The sequence below is a fragment of the Ictidomys tridecemlineatus genome, chromosome 6 (assembly GCF_052094955.1).
Source record: "Ictidomys tridecemlineatus isolate mIctTri1 chromosome 6, mIctTri1.hap1, whole genome shotgun sequence".
In the NCBI taxonomy this organism is placed as follows: Eukaryota; Metazoa; Chordata; class Mammalia; order Rodentia; family Sciuridae; genus Ictidomys; species Ictidomys tridecemlineatus.
In genome coordinates, this window is record NC_135482.1 from 157,942,774 (window position 1) to 157,960,329 (window position 17,556).

Here is a 17,556-nt window from a genome sequence, read left to right on the forward strand (position 1 = left end):
TATTGCTCAATTTCTCTTCCCATTAGGACCCAGATCAGGCTATCTGCTGAATCTCCTCCCTGCTTCTCTCATTCTTTCCTACCTTTCCCATTAGCCCAGGAGTTCTTTACCTTGACTTTGCCATGGGTCCCTTTGACAATATAATGAAGACCATGGACACCTTCACACAATTTTTTGTTAAATGCATTAAATAAAATGTACACACTTACAAAGGAAAATAATTATGTTAAAATGCAGTTCTGCAGGAGGAGCAGAGAAACTAGAACAGAAACAATCTGAGCATTTAACAATACTGCTGGAAAAACAAAGTGAGAATCTGTCAACTAACATTTCACAAAAATTGCTTGGAACTTTATATCCTTTTAAGTTTTCAGTTTTTGTTATTTCTGCAAATGTAGAAAATTTATCCCAAGTGATGAACTAGACGTATTGATCTATGGGCAAAAAAACACCCTTAAAATATTAGAAATGAATGAGTTTAATTTGAAATATGTTAATAATGGAACTATATCCAAAAGAAGTTTTAAATACATTGAATATATTTAAGATGATATGTATCCATTTACACATACCATATCCATCCTCTCTCTCCATATATACATATAAAATGTTAATAAAAACATGTCATTGAATATGCTCACATTCATGTTTATCAGATGTATTAATAGTAATGAAATATCTAGAGCAAACTTTTGGTTAGTAAATTTGGTCAGTTGTAAATTGGCCCACTTCTAAAATTATCCTCCAATAATTAAGCTATGAAATTAATTCACAATGGTTCAGAGTAAAGATGTGCAGAGTCCCATTAGTAGAACTCTTGATTATTAACTATAGTCAGACTTAAAGAAGACATTCATAAATCTAAAGAAAAAATATATCTTCAGGAGAGTATCATAAAAAGGGTATTACAAAAATAGGCAAGTGAAGGAACATGTGCTGGAAGTTCTGTGCTGGTACTTTCTGACAAGTATAGATTTGTATTGGGCTCAGAGGTGATTTCATGAAGGCAAAGGTCACTTTGTGAGCTTTGTTAGAGGCCAGTTCATTTGTTGGGACTCTACAAGTAGCATTGTGATTTGATATGTGTCCTAAAATTAAAACTTGATCAGCATTAAGCTGCTAAGGATATAGAGGTTCTCTAGAGAAAACTTCTTTATAGCAGCCAGGGTTGTAGCTCAGTGGTAGAGTATTTGCCTAGCACATGTGAGGCATTGGGTTCAACCTCCAGCACCACAGAAAATAAGTAAATAGAAAAAAAAAGGTATTGTGTCCATCTGCAACTAAAAAAAAAAAAATGGAAAGAGAAAGATTTTGCCCTAGGACATGGATGGTTACTTTTACTTAGTAATTGTTGACAGCCAGGCAAAAATAAAGCCAATAGAAATAGGTTTGATATTCACAAAACACACTGAAAAACGTGAACAAGAACATATATAATAATTTCCTACTAATTTTGTCTTCATTTGCTCTACTCTGGACATACTGTGCTTCTATGCCCTGAGCCCAGACACGTTTCCATTTTAAATCTTTGCACACACCTTTCCTTTTGCCTGGAAAGCTCTTCCTTAGATATTTATATACCTATCTCCTTCACATATTTCAGGGTGTTCCCCCAAAGAGACCTTCTCCATATTTTTGTTCTTAATCCTCCTATTCTTATCTAAAATGCTTTGTATAGCTTGTTTATGATAACGTACTTTTCAAAACAAACAATTTTTTAAAGGGAGGATAAGTTCAAATACCAGAAGGTTTTTATTACTTATTTCTTATTTTGAGTTTTTTTTTCTGTCCTTTCTGAATATCTTACTGACAACCTTGGTAGTTTTTTTTTTTTTTTTAAAGAAAGAACTCAACGAGGCATAGGTTTTTTGTTTTTTGTTTTTTTTTGAGAGAGAGAATTTTTTTTTTTAGTATTTTTTTTTTTTTTTTAGTTTTTGGCGGACACAACATCTTTGTTTGTATGTGGTGCTGAGGATCGAACTCAGGCCGCGTGTCAGGTGAGCACGCTACCACTTGAGCCATATCCCTAGTCCCCTTGGTAGCTTTTAAGGGTTGCATTGCATATTTTAGTTTTTGTGTCAATATTTCTTTTATATTTTTTGGTTCAGAAAAAATGAACATGGTTTTTAGATTTCAGTGGTTTTTTTTCCCTGTCAAATAAATATTTTTAGTATTTCTAAGTTATACCTAAATGAAAAAAAAATTCCAAATATTTATCCCAAAATGTCTTTTTATCCCCCTGTCTGTCTATTATCTACCTTTTTACATTTTGGAAGAAGGGAACTGAAGATGAGAGCGGAGAATAAAGATAAGCTATGAGTCATTGAGGGAAAAATTGGGAAACCAAAAATACAAAGCATACAAACTCAAATATTCAAATACAAAGCATTGAGCAAAATCAGTGATTTTTATTCCAAAGTTAAAAAAGAAAAAAAGAAAAGTGTTATTTGCCAAATCCAGGAGGAGATTGGAGCAGTGCAGAAATTTTTAGCAAATGATGAGTGCTGCAAGCAGTGTTTTGTGATAACAGACATTTTGCAAAACATTGGTGGTTTACTCTTACCTAAATTTTGAACAATCTGAGCTGAAAATTTGAAAGGACAGGGGGATGCACTTACAGAGCTCCTGGAGATCATGAACAAATCTTGTATAACTTGATACGATACAACACGTAGCTGTACAGCTGACAAATGCATTCATATATTAATGTTGGCTGCAGTGACTACACAGCTAGATGCCAGTCCTATGAGAAAACCCCAGAGAAGCAAGGGAGAAAAGGAGACCTAAAAGGCACCATAAGATTTGTTCAAGTAGATAACTAGAAAATGTGGTAACAAATTATTCTGTTGTGGAGACAAGTGCATGTGGGGACAAGTGGAGACTGCTAACATGGCATATGTTAAGGGCATCTGAGTGGCAGGCCACTCCTCTTGTGCTAGGCATGTGATCAGCAGTCTGCTTACCCTGTAGGCACAGCCCTGGGCTTGAGGCCACATGTTGAAGTCCCTGTGCTTGCTCCACGGTCCACTCCTCAATTAGTTGCTGCAAGGGCAGTTAGCAGAATAGCATTGGTGGCTGCTGTAATCAGCACTAACACCAGAATTACACAGAAGTTACAATTACCTGATGAGCATTTTAGAACAAGCATTATAAAAATACTTCAAAAAGCAATTACAAACATGCCTAGAAAAAGTAGAAGAAAATAGTGGCAGATGAATAGAAGATAAAAGATCAAATTAAAATTTGAAGAATTAAAGACAGAATAACCCAAATGATAAATCTACATGGATTTCAACAGTAGCTGGAGATAACAAGAGAATTTAATAAACTAGAAGAAAGAGCACTAAAATCTACTCAGTTTGAGCAATAGATGTAAAATAGAATGAAAGGGGAAAAGAAGAGAGTCTCAAAGGCCCGTGAGACTATAGGAAAAGTCCTAGCTTTTCTGTCATTCACGTTCTGAAAGGAGAGGACAAAGAGAAACTGAAAAAGTATTCAAATAAGTAATGGATAAAAAAATCCCAAATCTAGCCAAAGACATAAACTTTTAGAATCCAAAAGGTGAGAGAACCACCAATAGTTAAATTTAAAATCTATGTCTAAACATGTCATAGTAAAATTTATGAAAACCAGAGATAAGAAAATCTTGAAGAAACAAGAAACAAACACTAATGTGGGGAGATTGTCTGCTGACGGGAGATTTCTCATTGAAATCATGGAAGCCAGAAGGGTTCCAGTAGTACAATATTTTTCAGCTATGGAAAGAAAGGCTGTCCCACAATTCTATATCCTATATATAGCAAAGACATTCTTAAGGAAAGAAGGGGAAACCAAGACATTCCCAGATTAAAAAAATAAATAAAGAAAAGAATTTGTCACTGGCAGACCTACCCTAGGATAATGAATTAAGAAGTTTTCTAGCAAGAAAGGAAATGATAAAAGACAGAATCTTAGGAGATCAGGAAAGCAGAAAAAGCAAGGTGGAACAAAATTAGGGATAAAACAGGGAAAGATGGAGAAGTCACAGTGAAAGTAATGGGTTTCTTTTGAGGTGAAGAAAATTCTTAAAATTAATTTGGATGATGGTTGCATAAATCCGTAGATATACTAAGAGTCACTGAATTAAATAATTTGAATGGTGAATAGAACATGAGTTATTTCTCAGTAAATCTCTTTTCAAAACTCAGCTGATGAAATTGCAGTTTGCCTATGAAGGGGGCACAAAACAACTTTCTGGACATGCTGGGAAAGTTCTATGTCTTGATCTAGATGATGGTAACACAGCTGCATGTTTACATTAATCAAAATGAAAATCAACTCAAACAAATTGGAAATCCATATGTAGTAAAATAAAATTTAATCCCTATCTTCACCCGGCACAAAACTCAACTCAAAGTGGATCAAGACCTAGGTATTAAACCAGAACTACTAGAAGAAAATGTGGGCCCAACACTCCAACATGTCATCTTAGGAATCAACTTCCTTAATAAGACTCCTAAAGCACAAGAAGTAAAATAAAAAATCAATAAATGTGTTGGTATCACATGAAAAAGTTTCTTTAAAAATTTTATTTATTTATTTATATTGATATACAATAGTGGAATGCATTACAATTTTATTACACATATAGAGCTCAATTTTTCTGGTTGTATACATAGTGTACTCACACCAATTCGTGTCTTCATACATGTTCTTTGGATAATAATGAGCATCACATCCAACCATCATTAATTATCCCATGCTCCTTCCCTTCCCTTCCTAACCCTCTGCCCAATCTAGAGTTCTTATATTCTTCCCATGCTCCCTCTCCTTATCCCACTATGAATCAGCTTCCTTATATCAAAGAAAACATTCAACATTTGGGGATTGGCTAACTTCACTTAGCATTATCTTCTGTAACTCCATCTATTTACCTTCAAATGCCTGGAATAAGACAGGGATGTCCTCCTTCACCACTTCTAATTAACATAGTTCTTTAAATACTGGCCAGAGCCATTAGACAGATGAAAGAAATTAAAGTGATACATACAGGAAAAGAAGAACTCAAATTGGTACTATTTGCTGATGATATGATTCTATATCTGGAACACCCTAAAAGTTCCACCAGAAAACTTTTAGAACTAGTAAATGAATTCAGCAAAATAGCAGAATATAAAATCAACACTAATATATCAAAGGCATTTCTGTATATCAGTGACAAATCCTCAGAAAGGGAAGTGAGGAAAACTACCCCATTCTCAATAGCCTCAAACAAACAAACAAAGAAAAAAACGTGGGAATCAACTTAATGAAAGAGGTGAAAGATCTAAATAATGAAAATTAAAGAACACTAACAAAAAAGTTTTCTTTACAGCAAAAGAAACAACCAAGAGTGTGAAGAGAGAGCCTACAGAATGGGAGAAAAATCTTTGCCACCCGCACCTCACATAAGGATCTACAAAGAACTAAAAAATCTTAACACCAAAACCAAAACCAAAAACATCCAAATAACACAATCAGTAAGTGGGCAAAGGAACTAAAAAGACACTTCTTAAAAGAAGAAATATGAATACTTAAAAAATATATGAAAAATGTTCAATGTCTGTAAATCAAATAGAAAATAAATGTCAAAATACACTTTGAAATTAAAAAAACAAACAAACAAGCAAATACTACACTGAGATTTCACATCACTCCAACCAGAATGATAATTATGTACCAAGAGTCCTCAAAAAAACTAGGAATGAAACCACTATTTGATCTAGTTAGTTCACTATTCAATTTTTAACCAAAGGTGTTAAAATTGGCCTACTAAAGTGACTAAGTTACATCAATGTTTATAGCAGCACATTTCACTATATTTAAGCTATGGAAACAACCTCGATGCCCATTAGAATATGAATAGATAAAGAAATTGTGGTATATATACACAATGGAATGTTAATCAGCCATAAAGAAGAATTACTTTATGACATTTGCCAGTAAATTAATGGATCTGGAGACTATCATGCTAAATGAAATAAGCCAATCCCAAAAAACCTAAGGTTGAATGTTCTCTCTGATATGTGGATGCTAACCCACAATAGTAGGATGGGGAAGAAAGAAGTTCATTGCATTAGACAAAGGGGAATGAAGTGAAGGGAGAAAGATATGGGAATAGGAAAGACACTGGAATGAATCTGATGCAACTTTCCTATTTACATATATGGACATACCATAGTGAATCTCATCTTCCTATACATGCACAAGACCGGGATCCTAATTAGAATAAAATATATTCCATGCTTGTCTAAATATATCAAAGTGGATTCTACTGTCGTGTGTAACTAAAAAGAACACATAAAAATAAAAAATCAAACATTTACAATATATGGACTTATGACAATTGTGCCTTGATAAAACATGTCAGCATAAGAAAAGTACTACATAATCTCAAATTCCTTTCCAAAGTGCTTTTAACAATGTATACAGACACAAATAGTGTTTAAAACTTCAGGTGTTCTACACCTTACCAGCTTCAAAAAAAATTTAAGAGTTGAGTCTTGTCTTCTCTATTGTTATGGTGTACTTCCATGGTATCTCTTTATAGAGAACATGAAAAGGTGAGGATTTTATCTTTAATACTTCAGATGCTTTTATATTGTGTCAGATTAGTCATAATCAAGTGAAAATAGGCATCTTCTTTTTCATATTAATGCTGTCATAGTGGAAAGCATTTTTACTATTAAAAGTGTGTTCTTTACAATATTTGTTTCCATTCATGTAAATAATATTTCACTGTAAAAGTCTGCAGGTGATGAGAATTTTGTCTCATTTTTGGTTTTACATATTGCTTTTTAAAAAACTTGACTCTTGAGAATTACAAATATGTAATCAGAGAGATTTAGAATGAGGACGATTCCCATTGTCTTTCACTTTATTTCGAGGAGTATCTGGTGTCTAGGAATTGTCATCTTCTATGACTATAGCCTCTGCTGTCTTGCCATTAAGCAGATATCAAGCTGTGGGTGCAATGAGACCTGAAAGAATTCTAGGCCATATTTAAATAGTAGTAATTCCTTTGCTTGAACATATTTGAACATCTTTGAATGAGGAGTCTATCTATTAATAATATGCATTTATTTACTGAATTATAAATTTTTTTGTTCTCTAGCTGTTTTGATAATTGAGAGTAAACTATGGAAACATGAATGTAGCATATGCTTAAAACCTGATCTTATAAAACATTGAAATCTCAATAATTAACACTTACCTCTATTTCTTTTGTTAATTTTTCATGTCTCCTTTTTTCTTCCTCAAGAAAACAAGTTTTTTCAATGATAGATTCTTTTACAGTTATAATTTCATTCTTTAGCTTTGAAATGTCTTCCTGTATAGTTATTAAATTTAAAATATACAAGTCAGAAAGGCATGGTTCATATAAACCTGCAACACTCAGTGTGGCCATATTTTAAGAAAAGTAGATAAATTAAATTTTAATTTTGATACATAGGATTAGATTATGACTTCTATAGGTATACTGGATAAATAACTATTATTCAAACAAAGCTACCTTACTTTGAAAACTCAGAAGTAAAAACAAATTAAGACAAAGGAAAGTGATATTTATCGTGGCATTTGCCTGACAACAATGCAAAGGATACTTAATTTCAATAGCAAAAACAATGGTATTTTAAGTTTGTACTTATTATTGACTTCAAAGAATAGTAAGAGAAATACAAAGATGTTTAAAGTGCAATTCTTAATTCAGACTCTTTCCATAACAGCATACTAAATTGGTTGGAATTGGTCTGGATGCATTGGCATAGAAGCTAGAGCCTCAACCTTTCTCTGAATTTATACTTTCTGCAACACATGGATTAATTGTTCACTGTGATTTTGTTTAACTATATATTTTTAGAAATCCACAATGTATTTGTAAATACTTCCTTTATGCATTTGCACATTTGAGGTAGTTGTTATCTAAATTTATGTGCTTATCCAAGTTCTTAAAAATTGTGAAAATAGTTTCTGAATGTAATAAAATAGCATTTTATTAACTTAATGATGAATGTACTATTTAATACATACTAGAATGAAAGAAAAAGTTTTGATAAGTAACAATTCAAACCTGTACTTGTGTCATTTGGTTCCCTCCTGGATTTTGGAGATCTTGTATAAGTTCCTCTTTCATTGTCTTTAGTTTTTTTACTAGATCTCGTTTTTCACAGAGTTCAATCATAAATGGCCATTGGCTTTCTATCTCCCCCAAACTGTCTTTATGTGCTTTTATTTTTGCATAGTAAGTCTTATATTTTATCATGCGTTCCTCAAAATCTTCTTGGGCCATTTCGATATCAAACTTAAGCTTCACATTCTCTGTATATAAGGACTTGATTTGAGATTCCAGGCTTCCACACTGAAGTCTGGAATTCTCTATGGCAGCATCCTTCTGATAAATTTGCCTCTCTGTTTCTTTAGTTTCTGCAGAGATGGCTGCTATTTGCTTTTCAAGCTCATGAAGTTCATTCTGTAATATATTTCAACATTATCATTATTAATTCATGGTACTCAGCATGAGAGGAAAATTGTTTTGATCCATAATGCATATAGGAAAATCACTTAACATAAATATATATATTAATCAGATACTGTAAAGAACTGATGCATAATAGAAGGAAATATGCAATAATGTAACAATTACTTTCTCAGAAAGATCCCAGACTTATATATTTCTTGCTTTTTATTGGTCATCTAATTCTAAATGTTAAATTTCATCATTTTGTTTTAATATTTTATGTATAAAAATATTAAAACCATTTAATAATATATTTTAATAATATATTTATGGGTATCAAGGAAGACAATATAATAAAATAATAAAACACTGACTCAAGAATAAAAGACCTGCTGGGATCATGGTCAGTGGTAGAGCACTTGCCTTCCATGTGGGAGGCACTGGGTTCAATTCTCAGCACTGCATATAAATAAATGAATAAAATAAAGGTCCATCAACACTAAAAATAAATAAATAAATAAAAGACCTAGACCTAGGTTCCAGCAATCCTTACTGCTGTTCACTACTTTGTGTGATCATGCATAACAAATTTAATTACCCATCCCATCTCGCTTTCTTCATTTGTAAAATGAGTATTAAGATATCTAAAATATCTACTTTACCTCTCTAGGGCATTGGGCATGGCTAACTGGTGCCTCCTTAAAAGGAGTTTTCCTAGCACCACTCTTCCTCATTCTCCTTAGCTATCTCTGAGCATTCCTTCTTAATCTCAGTGATTTCTTCTAACACAGGTCTTCCTCAGAGTTCAGTTAATTCATCATTCCTTCTTCTCCCTCTCTACATACATAACCCTTGGGTTACCTTGCCCATACTTATAATTTTCAGCTATGCATCTACTGATGATACGGAGAATAAAAGTGACTTTTTAATTCCATAGCCAGATGCCCTTGGCCATGGCAAACTCATGTCCCCAAAAGACTAATTTTTCCTCCCTTCCTAGCCTATTTCCCCTTGTATCAATTAACTATTGCTAGAACCACAAAACCTCAGTGACACAACAATAAATACGTGTTCATTACTGATATGACTGGGAAAAGAAGGGTTTGGCTAGGTGATGCATATGACTGGGAGAAGTGGGGATTGGCTAGCTTGGCTAGGTGTTTCTAATCACATCTCAAACACCTGTGTGTGTGTGTGTGTGTGTGTGTGTGTGTGTGTGTGTGTACCTGAGGATCAAATCCAGGGCCTTGCATTCTAAGCAAGTGCTCACTGGAGTCACATCCCTGCCCTGGGGTGGCTTATTTTCAAAATTGCTTTTAGGCAGAAATTTTAAGTCCCCTTACTCAGGAAACATATTCATTTAGTTTCTTCTCTTGGCATTTTTTAAAAAGGAAAATATGAAATTAACCACAGAGTTTTGTATCCAGTTTCCCAAGTAAAACTAAGAAATGAGAAGGAATGGTATGGGTGAGTGCCCTCATCAGTTGCCATTGTTATTCCCTTTGTATGATAATGAAACTGAGGTTCTGAGATGTTGAATAACAAAGATAATTCATCATTTCACCAGTAAGTGTCAAACACTGGTTTTGAATTTTGAACTCTAGTCAGGCAGTCTGTAATTTTTTTTGTTTCTCTCCTACATTACTATAGAGATACTATGTACTATGTCTTTTAAACATACATATACATCTGAAATTTAAGTATTTATGTATTTACCAAAGAAAAAAATGTCTGTGGTTTGGGTGGTTGTAAGACAATTTAGGTTGGCTTTGAACTGAGCTGGCAGGGGTGTCTTGCTTCTAATTTATGTGTCTCCTGTCCTCCAGTGGATCAGCCCAGGCATGTCCTTCTCAAGATGATAGCAGATACAGAAAAGCCAAAGCTCAACTATTTAAGAGCTTTTAAAAAGCTTTTGCTGGAATCATATCTGCTAATGCCCCAGCCAGTCACATGATCAAACTCAAGAGTCAAGGAGTGGAAGTATATCTACCCATGATGTGAGAACATTATAATGATATGGGAAAGGGTGTCAATATAGAAAGGGATGAAAAATTGGGAACAAAAATGCAACTTAACATAACTCTATATTCCCCAAAGTACTTAACAGTATGACTTTAAAAAAAAACTATACATTAAATTCTATAAATCCTCCCACCAAAATAATTGCTAGCTATCTCCATTCCTTTTTTCTACCTAGATGGTCATTCTCTTTAAATAAAGTTTTAATGTTTGGAGGAAGGTATTGTATTAAAAAGACAAAGGCCTTCAATCCTTTTTCTGACAGAGACCAAAAAGATAAGTACATTGAAAAGTACAATATGCTAGTGAAACTCAATTTTTGTCTTCAGTGCTAATATTTCAAATGCCCACTTGACATTTCTGTTTGGGTGTCTAACAGACACCTCAGTTAGATATATTCAGAAAATATTTAAGTTGCACACTGTGTTTGCCTTTCATTGCTGTGACCAAAATACCCAACAGGAACAATGAAGAGGAGGAAAAGTTTATATTGGCTCATAGTCTCCAGAGGTCCAGTCCATTCCTCTGGGCCCAACTGAGGCAGCACAACATAGTTGAAGGGAGTGGTGGAAGACATGGAAGCAAGGAAGTAGACAGAGGAAAGTAGGAAGGAAGTCACAGGGAAGATGAACCCTTCCAAGGCACTTCCCCAGTGACCTACCTCCTTCAGCCAAACCCCAGCTGCCTACAGTTACCATCCAGTCCATTCACACTAGGATGGACCGATTAGAAGGTTAAAGGTCTCACAATCCAATCATTGCACCTCAGAACATTCCTGCACTAACACAGGAGCTTTTAGGGGACACCTTATGTACAAACCACACCACACACCAAACATGTTCCTCCTTACTTCTTCTGATTCCAACAAACTACACCATTTTCCACCTGGATAATCCAAAGCCATAAAGTTATTCCTAATTTTTCCATTTCCCTTATCCCACATCCTACTTCCCACCAAAATGTGAGAATTGGTTCTCTAACATAAATCTCTACATTTACTTCTGACCAATCTTTGTGGTGTGGCCTAATTTCTAATCATCTTCCTATTTTCATTCTTGTCCTTCTCTTAGGCTCCATTTATCAGGAAGAAGGATCTTTGAAAGACATTTATCATGTCATGCTACTTCCCTGCTCAAGATTCTTCAGTGGTGTCCCATTGCATTAATAATAAAATTCAAACTCACCAAAGTGGCTTATACGGCTTTATATGCTCTAGTATCTATTGACTTTGCTATCTTTCTCATCTACAATTCTCCCTTCTTCTAGCCTCCTTTCTGTTTATTAAATAGGCCTAATTCCTTCCCAGGAGCATTTGTAATTGTTTATTTTTTCGTCTACCTTATATTCTCAACCCTGGGCTGGAAATACAGCTCAGTGGTAGAGCACTTGCCTGGCAATCATGAGACCCTGGGTTCAATCTCCATCATGACATTAAAAAAAAAATTCTCTAACACTACTGGGTCTTGTCACAATTCAGCTTTATTACTATTCCTCCAAATAGGCTTCTCAGATTCAAAATATAATTTAACCCCCTTTCCCCTCCTTTACTCTCTATACATTGCCCTCCTTTATATTTTTTGGAACCCATCAGTGTCTAAAATTATCCATTATTTTATTATTTTTAAAGAAAACTTCTTTAATTTTTGCCTCCCCTAACTGTAAAGTAACTCTATGGCTGCAGGAATCTTTTCTGTCCTTATCACCATGTTCCCAATGCTTACCATGGTCCTAGCACAAAGTAAGCACTCAGTGTTTATTAAGTGAGTGATGCACATGGTCAGGAAAGAGACAAGTGTTCTGTCAGTTACATTAGGATATCAACTCTATTTATTAATACAGGGAGAGGAGATGAACACTACTTTGGTTATCATCTCCTCTCTTTTCTGATTGAATGTAACAGGCTGTTAAATTTTATTACTAGCTTTAATATCTTTTTCCTTCAATACATTTCCAACTTTAAATTACTACCACTACTCCTTCCTCTTCTTCTTCCTCTTAATCAGCCTCTTGTTTTTCATCCTCCTCCTCCTCCTCTTTTATCTTTCTCTTCTCTCTTTTCTTAGTCTTGTATGCTCCTTTGCTCTAGCTTTATGAGGCAAAGTAGAATGAAACTAAACATACTGAAGCTGCAATGTGATGAGTTTTAATATTATTATGTTCATAAAGTCATCACAACAATTAAGATAATAAACATATCCATTACCCCAAACATTTTCTCCCCTTTTCCTTCCTACCTATCTTCCTTTCTTCCTAGGAATTTTCCTTCCAAGGAATTTTCCTGGCATGAAGATATTCAAGTGTTCTTCTACTATCTAATTTTTTAAAAACTTGGGGTTTTTTGTTTTTTGTTTTGTTTTGAAATGAGGTAACTCTCAATGGACTTCTGGAGAGCTTCAGAATGGGGACTGGCTATCAGAAAGGCCAAGACTTGATTAAAGTCCTTATCTACACTGCCCCCACCTCTTGGGAGAGGAGAGGCTAGGAGTTGAGCTAATAATTACTCAACTTACATGATGCAACCTCCATAAAAAAATTTTAATGATGAATTTTGGAGACCTTCCAGGTTGGTGAACACATCCAGGTTCTGGGAAGGTGGTGTGCTCCATATGGCAGCTCTATGCAAGTCCCTTCCCAGCACCTTGTCCTATGCATCTTCTCTGTTTGGCTCTTCCTGAATTGTATCTTTTATAATAAACTAGTAATAGTAAGTAAAGTGCTTTCCTGAGTTCTGTGATTCACTCTAGCAAATTATTAAGCCTTGAGTATGGATGGGGGTAGACATGAGAAACCCTCATTGTGGTCTGAATCTGATATTTTTCCTGATGTCTCATTTCTTGAAGGCTTGGTCCTCAGTACAGCAAGGTTCAAAGGTGGCTTTTTGGAAAATTATTGATCATAAGGGCTCTGATGTCATCGGGGGAACAACCCACAGACAGCTTCATGGACTACTGGGAGGTGGCAGGAACTAAAGGAAAATAAGGCATTTGGAAGGATATAGATCACTGGGGCATGCTCTGGGGACTATCTGTCCTAGGCGCCTACTTTTCTCTGTGCTTTCTGACTGCCATGGGATAAGTACCTTTCCTCTGCCACACTTTCTTCCATGACATTCCTGCCTTGGAACCAGCTGACCATGGGCTGAACCCTCTAAAACCATGAGCCAAAACAAAGCTTTCCTATTCTAAGTTATTTTTCTCAAGTATTTATGATAGTGATAAAAAAATGAACTAAAATACCCCTGATTTATAGTCAGTTGGTCAGAAGTATGAGTGTATGAGTGGTCTGGGAATTATCATTGACATTGAAAATGGGGAAGCCTTGTGGGGATGATTCCTTTAACTTGTGAGATCTGATGCTAACCTCAAATAATATCAGAATTTAATTGAACTATTCAATATGAAGTTGGCATTGCGAGAATCAGAAAATTGTTTGTTGGCGTTGGAAAATATCCAAAGTAGTATAAGACTTCCAACATTGTTCTTCAAAATTATTTTAGCTGTTCTAGGTCCTCTTTTGTATTTCCATACAACTTGTAGAAATCAGTCTGTCAATTACTCAAAAAGTGTTGAGAGCCACAGGAAAAGGGGCTCCAGCAAACTTCCAGCTGCCAGCTGATGATTGGCTCACAGCAGCCCTGGCAAACTTCCAGCTGCCAGCTGATTGGCTCCTCTGCAGTGATGCTCATTGGGCTGTTTCCCCGCCCTTTCAGACCACATAGCTGCTCATTGGGGGACTCTTTTGGCTCCACCCAATCGGCCTCAAGAGCAGGGGGTTGAGAGGCTTGTGGGAAGCCAGTGGTGGCAGTTGGGCTCTGAGGGAATTCCTGAAGAGCTCATGTGGTGCAGCCTGTGTGTTCTAAAAATAAAGTTCATTTCTGCTTGATAAGTGGCTTGTGAATTGTGCCCAGCCAGACTGCGGCAAAAAGGAAGCAAACAACAACAACAACAAAACCTTCTGGGATTTTTACTAGTACTACTTTTAATCTATAAGTAAACCTGGGAGAACTGACATCATAACACAGTGGTTTCTGATTTTCAACATACTGTCTCAATTTATTGTTGTTTAATTTTTCTCATCATTTTGCATTTTCAACATATAGATTTGAGGGCTGGGGATTTGGCTCAAGCGGTAGCGCGCTCGCCTGGCATGCGTGCGGCCCGGGTTCGATCCTCAGCACCACATACAAACAAAGATGTTGTGTCTGTCGAAAACTAAAAAAATAAATATTAAAATTCTCTCTCTCTCTCTCTCTTTAAAAAAATATAGAGAGAGATTTGATAAACCTTATGTCAAAATGATCCCTAAGTATCGCATAGTTTTGGTACTATTGTAAGTGGAATTGCTTCAAAATTTTTAATTTCTGAAAATTACAGAATTCTATATATTTCTGCCAATATATAGAAATACAGTGGTTTGTTTTGTATATCAATGTTCATTTTTGTATATCAATCTTTTATCCTACAACTTAATTTTTAGTACTAAGAGCTTTCTTGTAGATTATTTGGGATTTTCTAAAAATAATCATGCTATCTGTGAATAGAAAGTTTCATTCTTCCTTTTTCATCTGGATACCTTTTGTTTCTTTTTCTTACATGTTTGTACTGGCTCCAACTCCCAGTAACTTCCTGAATAGAAAAAAAGGCAGATATCCTTGCATTCCTACTCATGTGAAGAAAAAAATATTTGGTTCTTTCTGTGGGGTGGCAAAGGGATGGGGTGAGGCGGGCGCGGTGGCTGGGGTACCAGGGTGACAGGTAGGCATTAGCAGAGGTGGTGGTGAGGCTCAGGGCAGGCCAGCGAGGCAGAGAAGAAGAAGTGGTGGTGTAGGATGGTGGCGATGACTTATGAGCGCTGAAGCTGCATATTATACCTGAAAAATTTTATGTGGAAGCTTGTGATGATGAAGCAGATGACATACTTACCATTGACCATGTGTCCACAGAGGTCACCCTTATAGCCAAGAAAGATGTTTCTCCTTCAGCTGTCATAAGACCAATATTTCGTATACTGGGCACAATCCATCTGGTGGCAGGTAATTATCTTATCATCATTACCCAAAATACAAAAATAGGTGAATTTTTTAATCATGTAATCTGGAAAGCATGATATCCTTTCTTATAAGAAGATAATGTTGCACTTAACTGATATTTAGTTACAAAATAATAAAACTTTCGTTTTGATGCTAAACCATGTCTTGAGTGTGGATGGGTTTTACTTATCAACAACATATGATTTGACCCATACTTTGCAGCAGTTGTCCAACACTAGTACAGAATTGCAAGAAATGAGTCTCTTGGAACGGGCAGATCAGCGATTTGTATGGAATGGTCATCTTCTAAGAGAACTGTCTGCTTAGCCTGAGGTTCATCGTTTTGCTCTTCCAGTGTCACATGGTTTTTATTACTATACACTCATGTTCTATCAATGGAAAATACTTCAATTGGATTCTCATTTCCAGGAGGAGTTGTTTCAGAGCTGGCGTGGATTATTATGTAAGAGGAATTGATTCTGAAGGCCATGCAGCTAACTTTGTAGAAACAGAACAAATTGTGCACTATAATGGGTGCAAGGCTTCATTTGTACAGACTCGAGGATCAATCCCTGTCTTCCGGTCCCAAAGACCAAACCTCAAGTATAATCCATGACCCCAGATCAACAAAGAAGCAAATTATATGGATGGTTTCCAAAGCATTTTGATTCACAAGTAATTATTTATGGAAAACAAGTCATAATCAATCTGGTAAACCAGAAGGGCTCAGAGAAACCACTTGAACAAACATATGCAAGAATGGTGTCTTCCTTGGGAAGTGGAATGATCAGATACATTGCCTTTGACTTCCATAAGGTATGTAAAAATATGAGATGGGATCAACTAAGTATTTTATTGGATCAGGTATCAGAAATTCAAGATGAATTAAGTTATTTTCTAGTAGACTCTGCCGGCAAAGTGGTGACAAACCAGGAAGGTGTGTTCCCCAGCAATTGTATGGATTGTCTAGGATAGAACCAATGTGATCCTGAGTTTGTTAGCTCATCGGTCTCTTCAGGCCCAGCTTCAGAGACCAGGTGCTTTGTATGTGGGACAAAAGCTTGAAGAACAAGAGGAATTTCAGAAGATCTATAAAAATGTCTGGGCTGACAAAGCAAATGCTTGTGCCAAACAATATGCTGGAACCAGTACCTTGAAGACTGGCTTTACCAGAACTGAGAAGAGAACTCAGTTAGTTCTCATAAGGAATGGTTGGAACTCACTCAAATGATATTACAAGATCAACTTTTCTGATGGACTTAGACAGGATTCCATAGACTTATTTCTTGGGAACTATTTAGTGGATGAATTAGAATCTCATAGTCCTTTAAGTGTTCCAAGGGACTGGAAATTCCAGGCTTTGCCTATTATTATGGTTGTTGTCTTTTCAATGTGCATTATCTGTTTGCTTATGGCTGGTGACACTTGGACAGAAACACTGGCTTATGTACTTTTCTGGGGAGCTGCAAGCATTGGAACATTTTTTATTATTTTTTACAATGGCAAAGATTTTGTTGATACTCCTAGATTGGTCCAGAAAGAAAAGATAGACTGAATCTGTGTTTGTGGAAAGTGGCTTGGCTTGGAAGATTCCATGATGCAGAACTGGAGTCTTTACTACAGTTAGTCACTGTCTTTTTAAAGCCTTTATCCAAAAGCACCTCTTGTGCTTTGTGTGGAGTAATGACTTAAAATTGATCTGATGTTACTGCCTTCATGATCTCTTTACTGTTAGGATGGTTATATTTATAATTTGAAGCTATATAATAATTGAAAAATAACTCGAATTCAGCTCACAGAAAAGGAATATACTCATTGTTAAGTTAATCAGCTGTTGCAGATGAGTAATATATTTTTTTTAAATTAGCTTCTTTCATTATTTAAAACAGTACAATTATTTTTCTAGCTATTTCGTTATTGTCATTGTAGATGCAGTCACCGTTAGCAAGCATGTTTTTCCACACCTTTGGACTTTTCTTCAAATTTTAATAATGAGCTAACTCTACTATGTCTATAAAATGTAAGTCTCTTA

At 35.5% G+C, this 17,556-nt stretch overlaps 1 protein-coding gene and 1 pseudogene across 5 annotated transcripts in view; one reads left to right on the plus strand and one right to left on the minus strand.

The window, feature by feature from the left end:
• Positions 1 to 17,556, minus strand: part of LOC101974158 (coiled-coil domain-containing protein 122) — a 35,392-nt gene that overhangs the window by 4,426 nt on the left and 13,410 nt on the right. For 3 of the 5 annotated variants that reach the window (XM_078015954.1, XM_078015953.1, XM_040281486.2), the window contains 2 exons: positions 8,090 to 8,488; positions 7,232 to 7,348 (listed from right to left, as the gene is read on the minus strand). In XM_078015954.1, coding sequence (XP_077872080.1) covers positions 7,232 to 7,348; positions 8,090 to 8,488 — 516 coding nt within the window. Of the gene's footprint in view, positions 1 to 7,231; positions 7,349 to 8,089; positions 8,489 to 15,417; positions 15,536 to 17,556 lie in introns of all 5 variants that reach the window. The other 2 variants (XM_078015956.1, XM_078015955.1) reach the window with 1 other exon arrangement.
• LOC144365141 (phosphatidylinositol-3-phosphatase SAC1 pseudogene) lies at positions 15,609 to 17,079 on the plus strand (annotated as a pseudogene).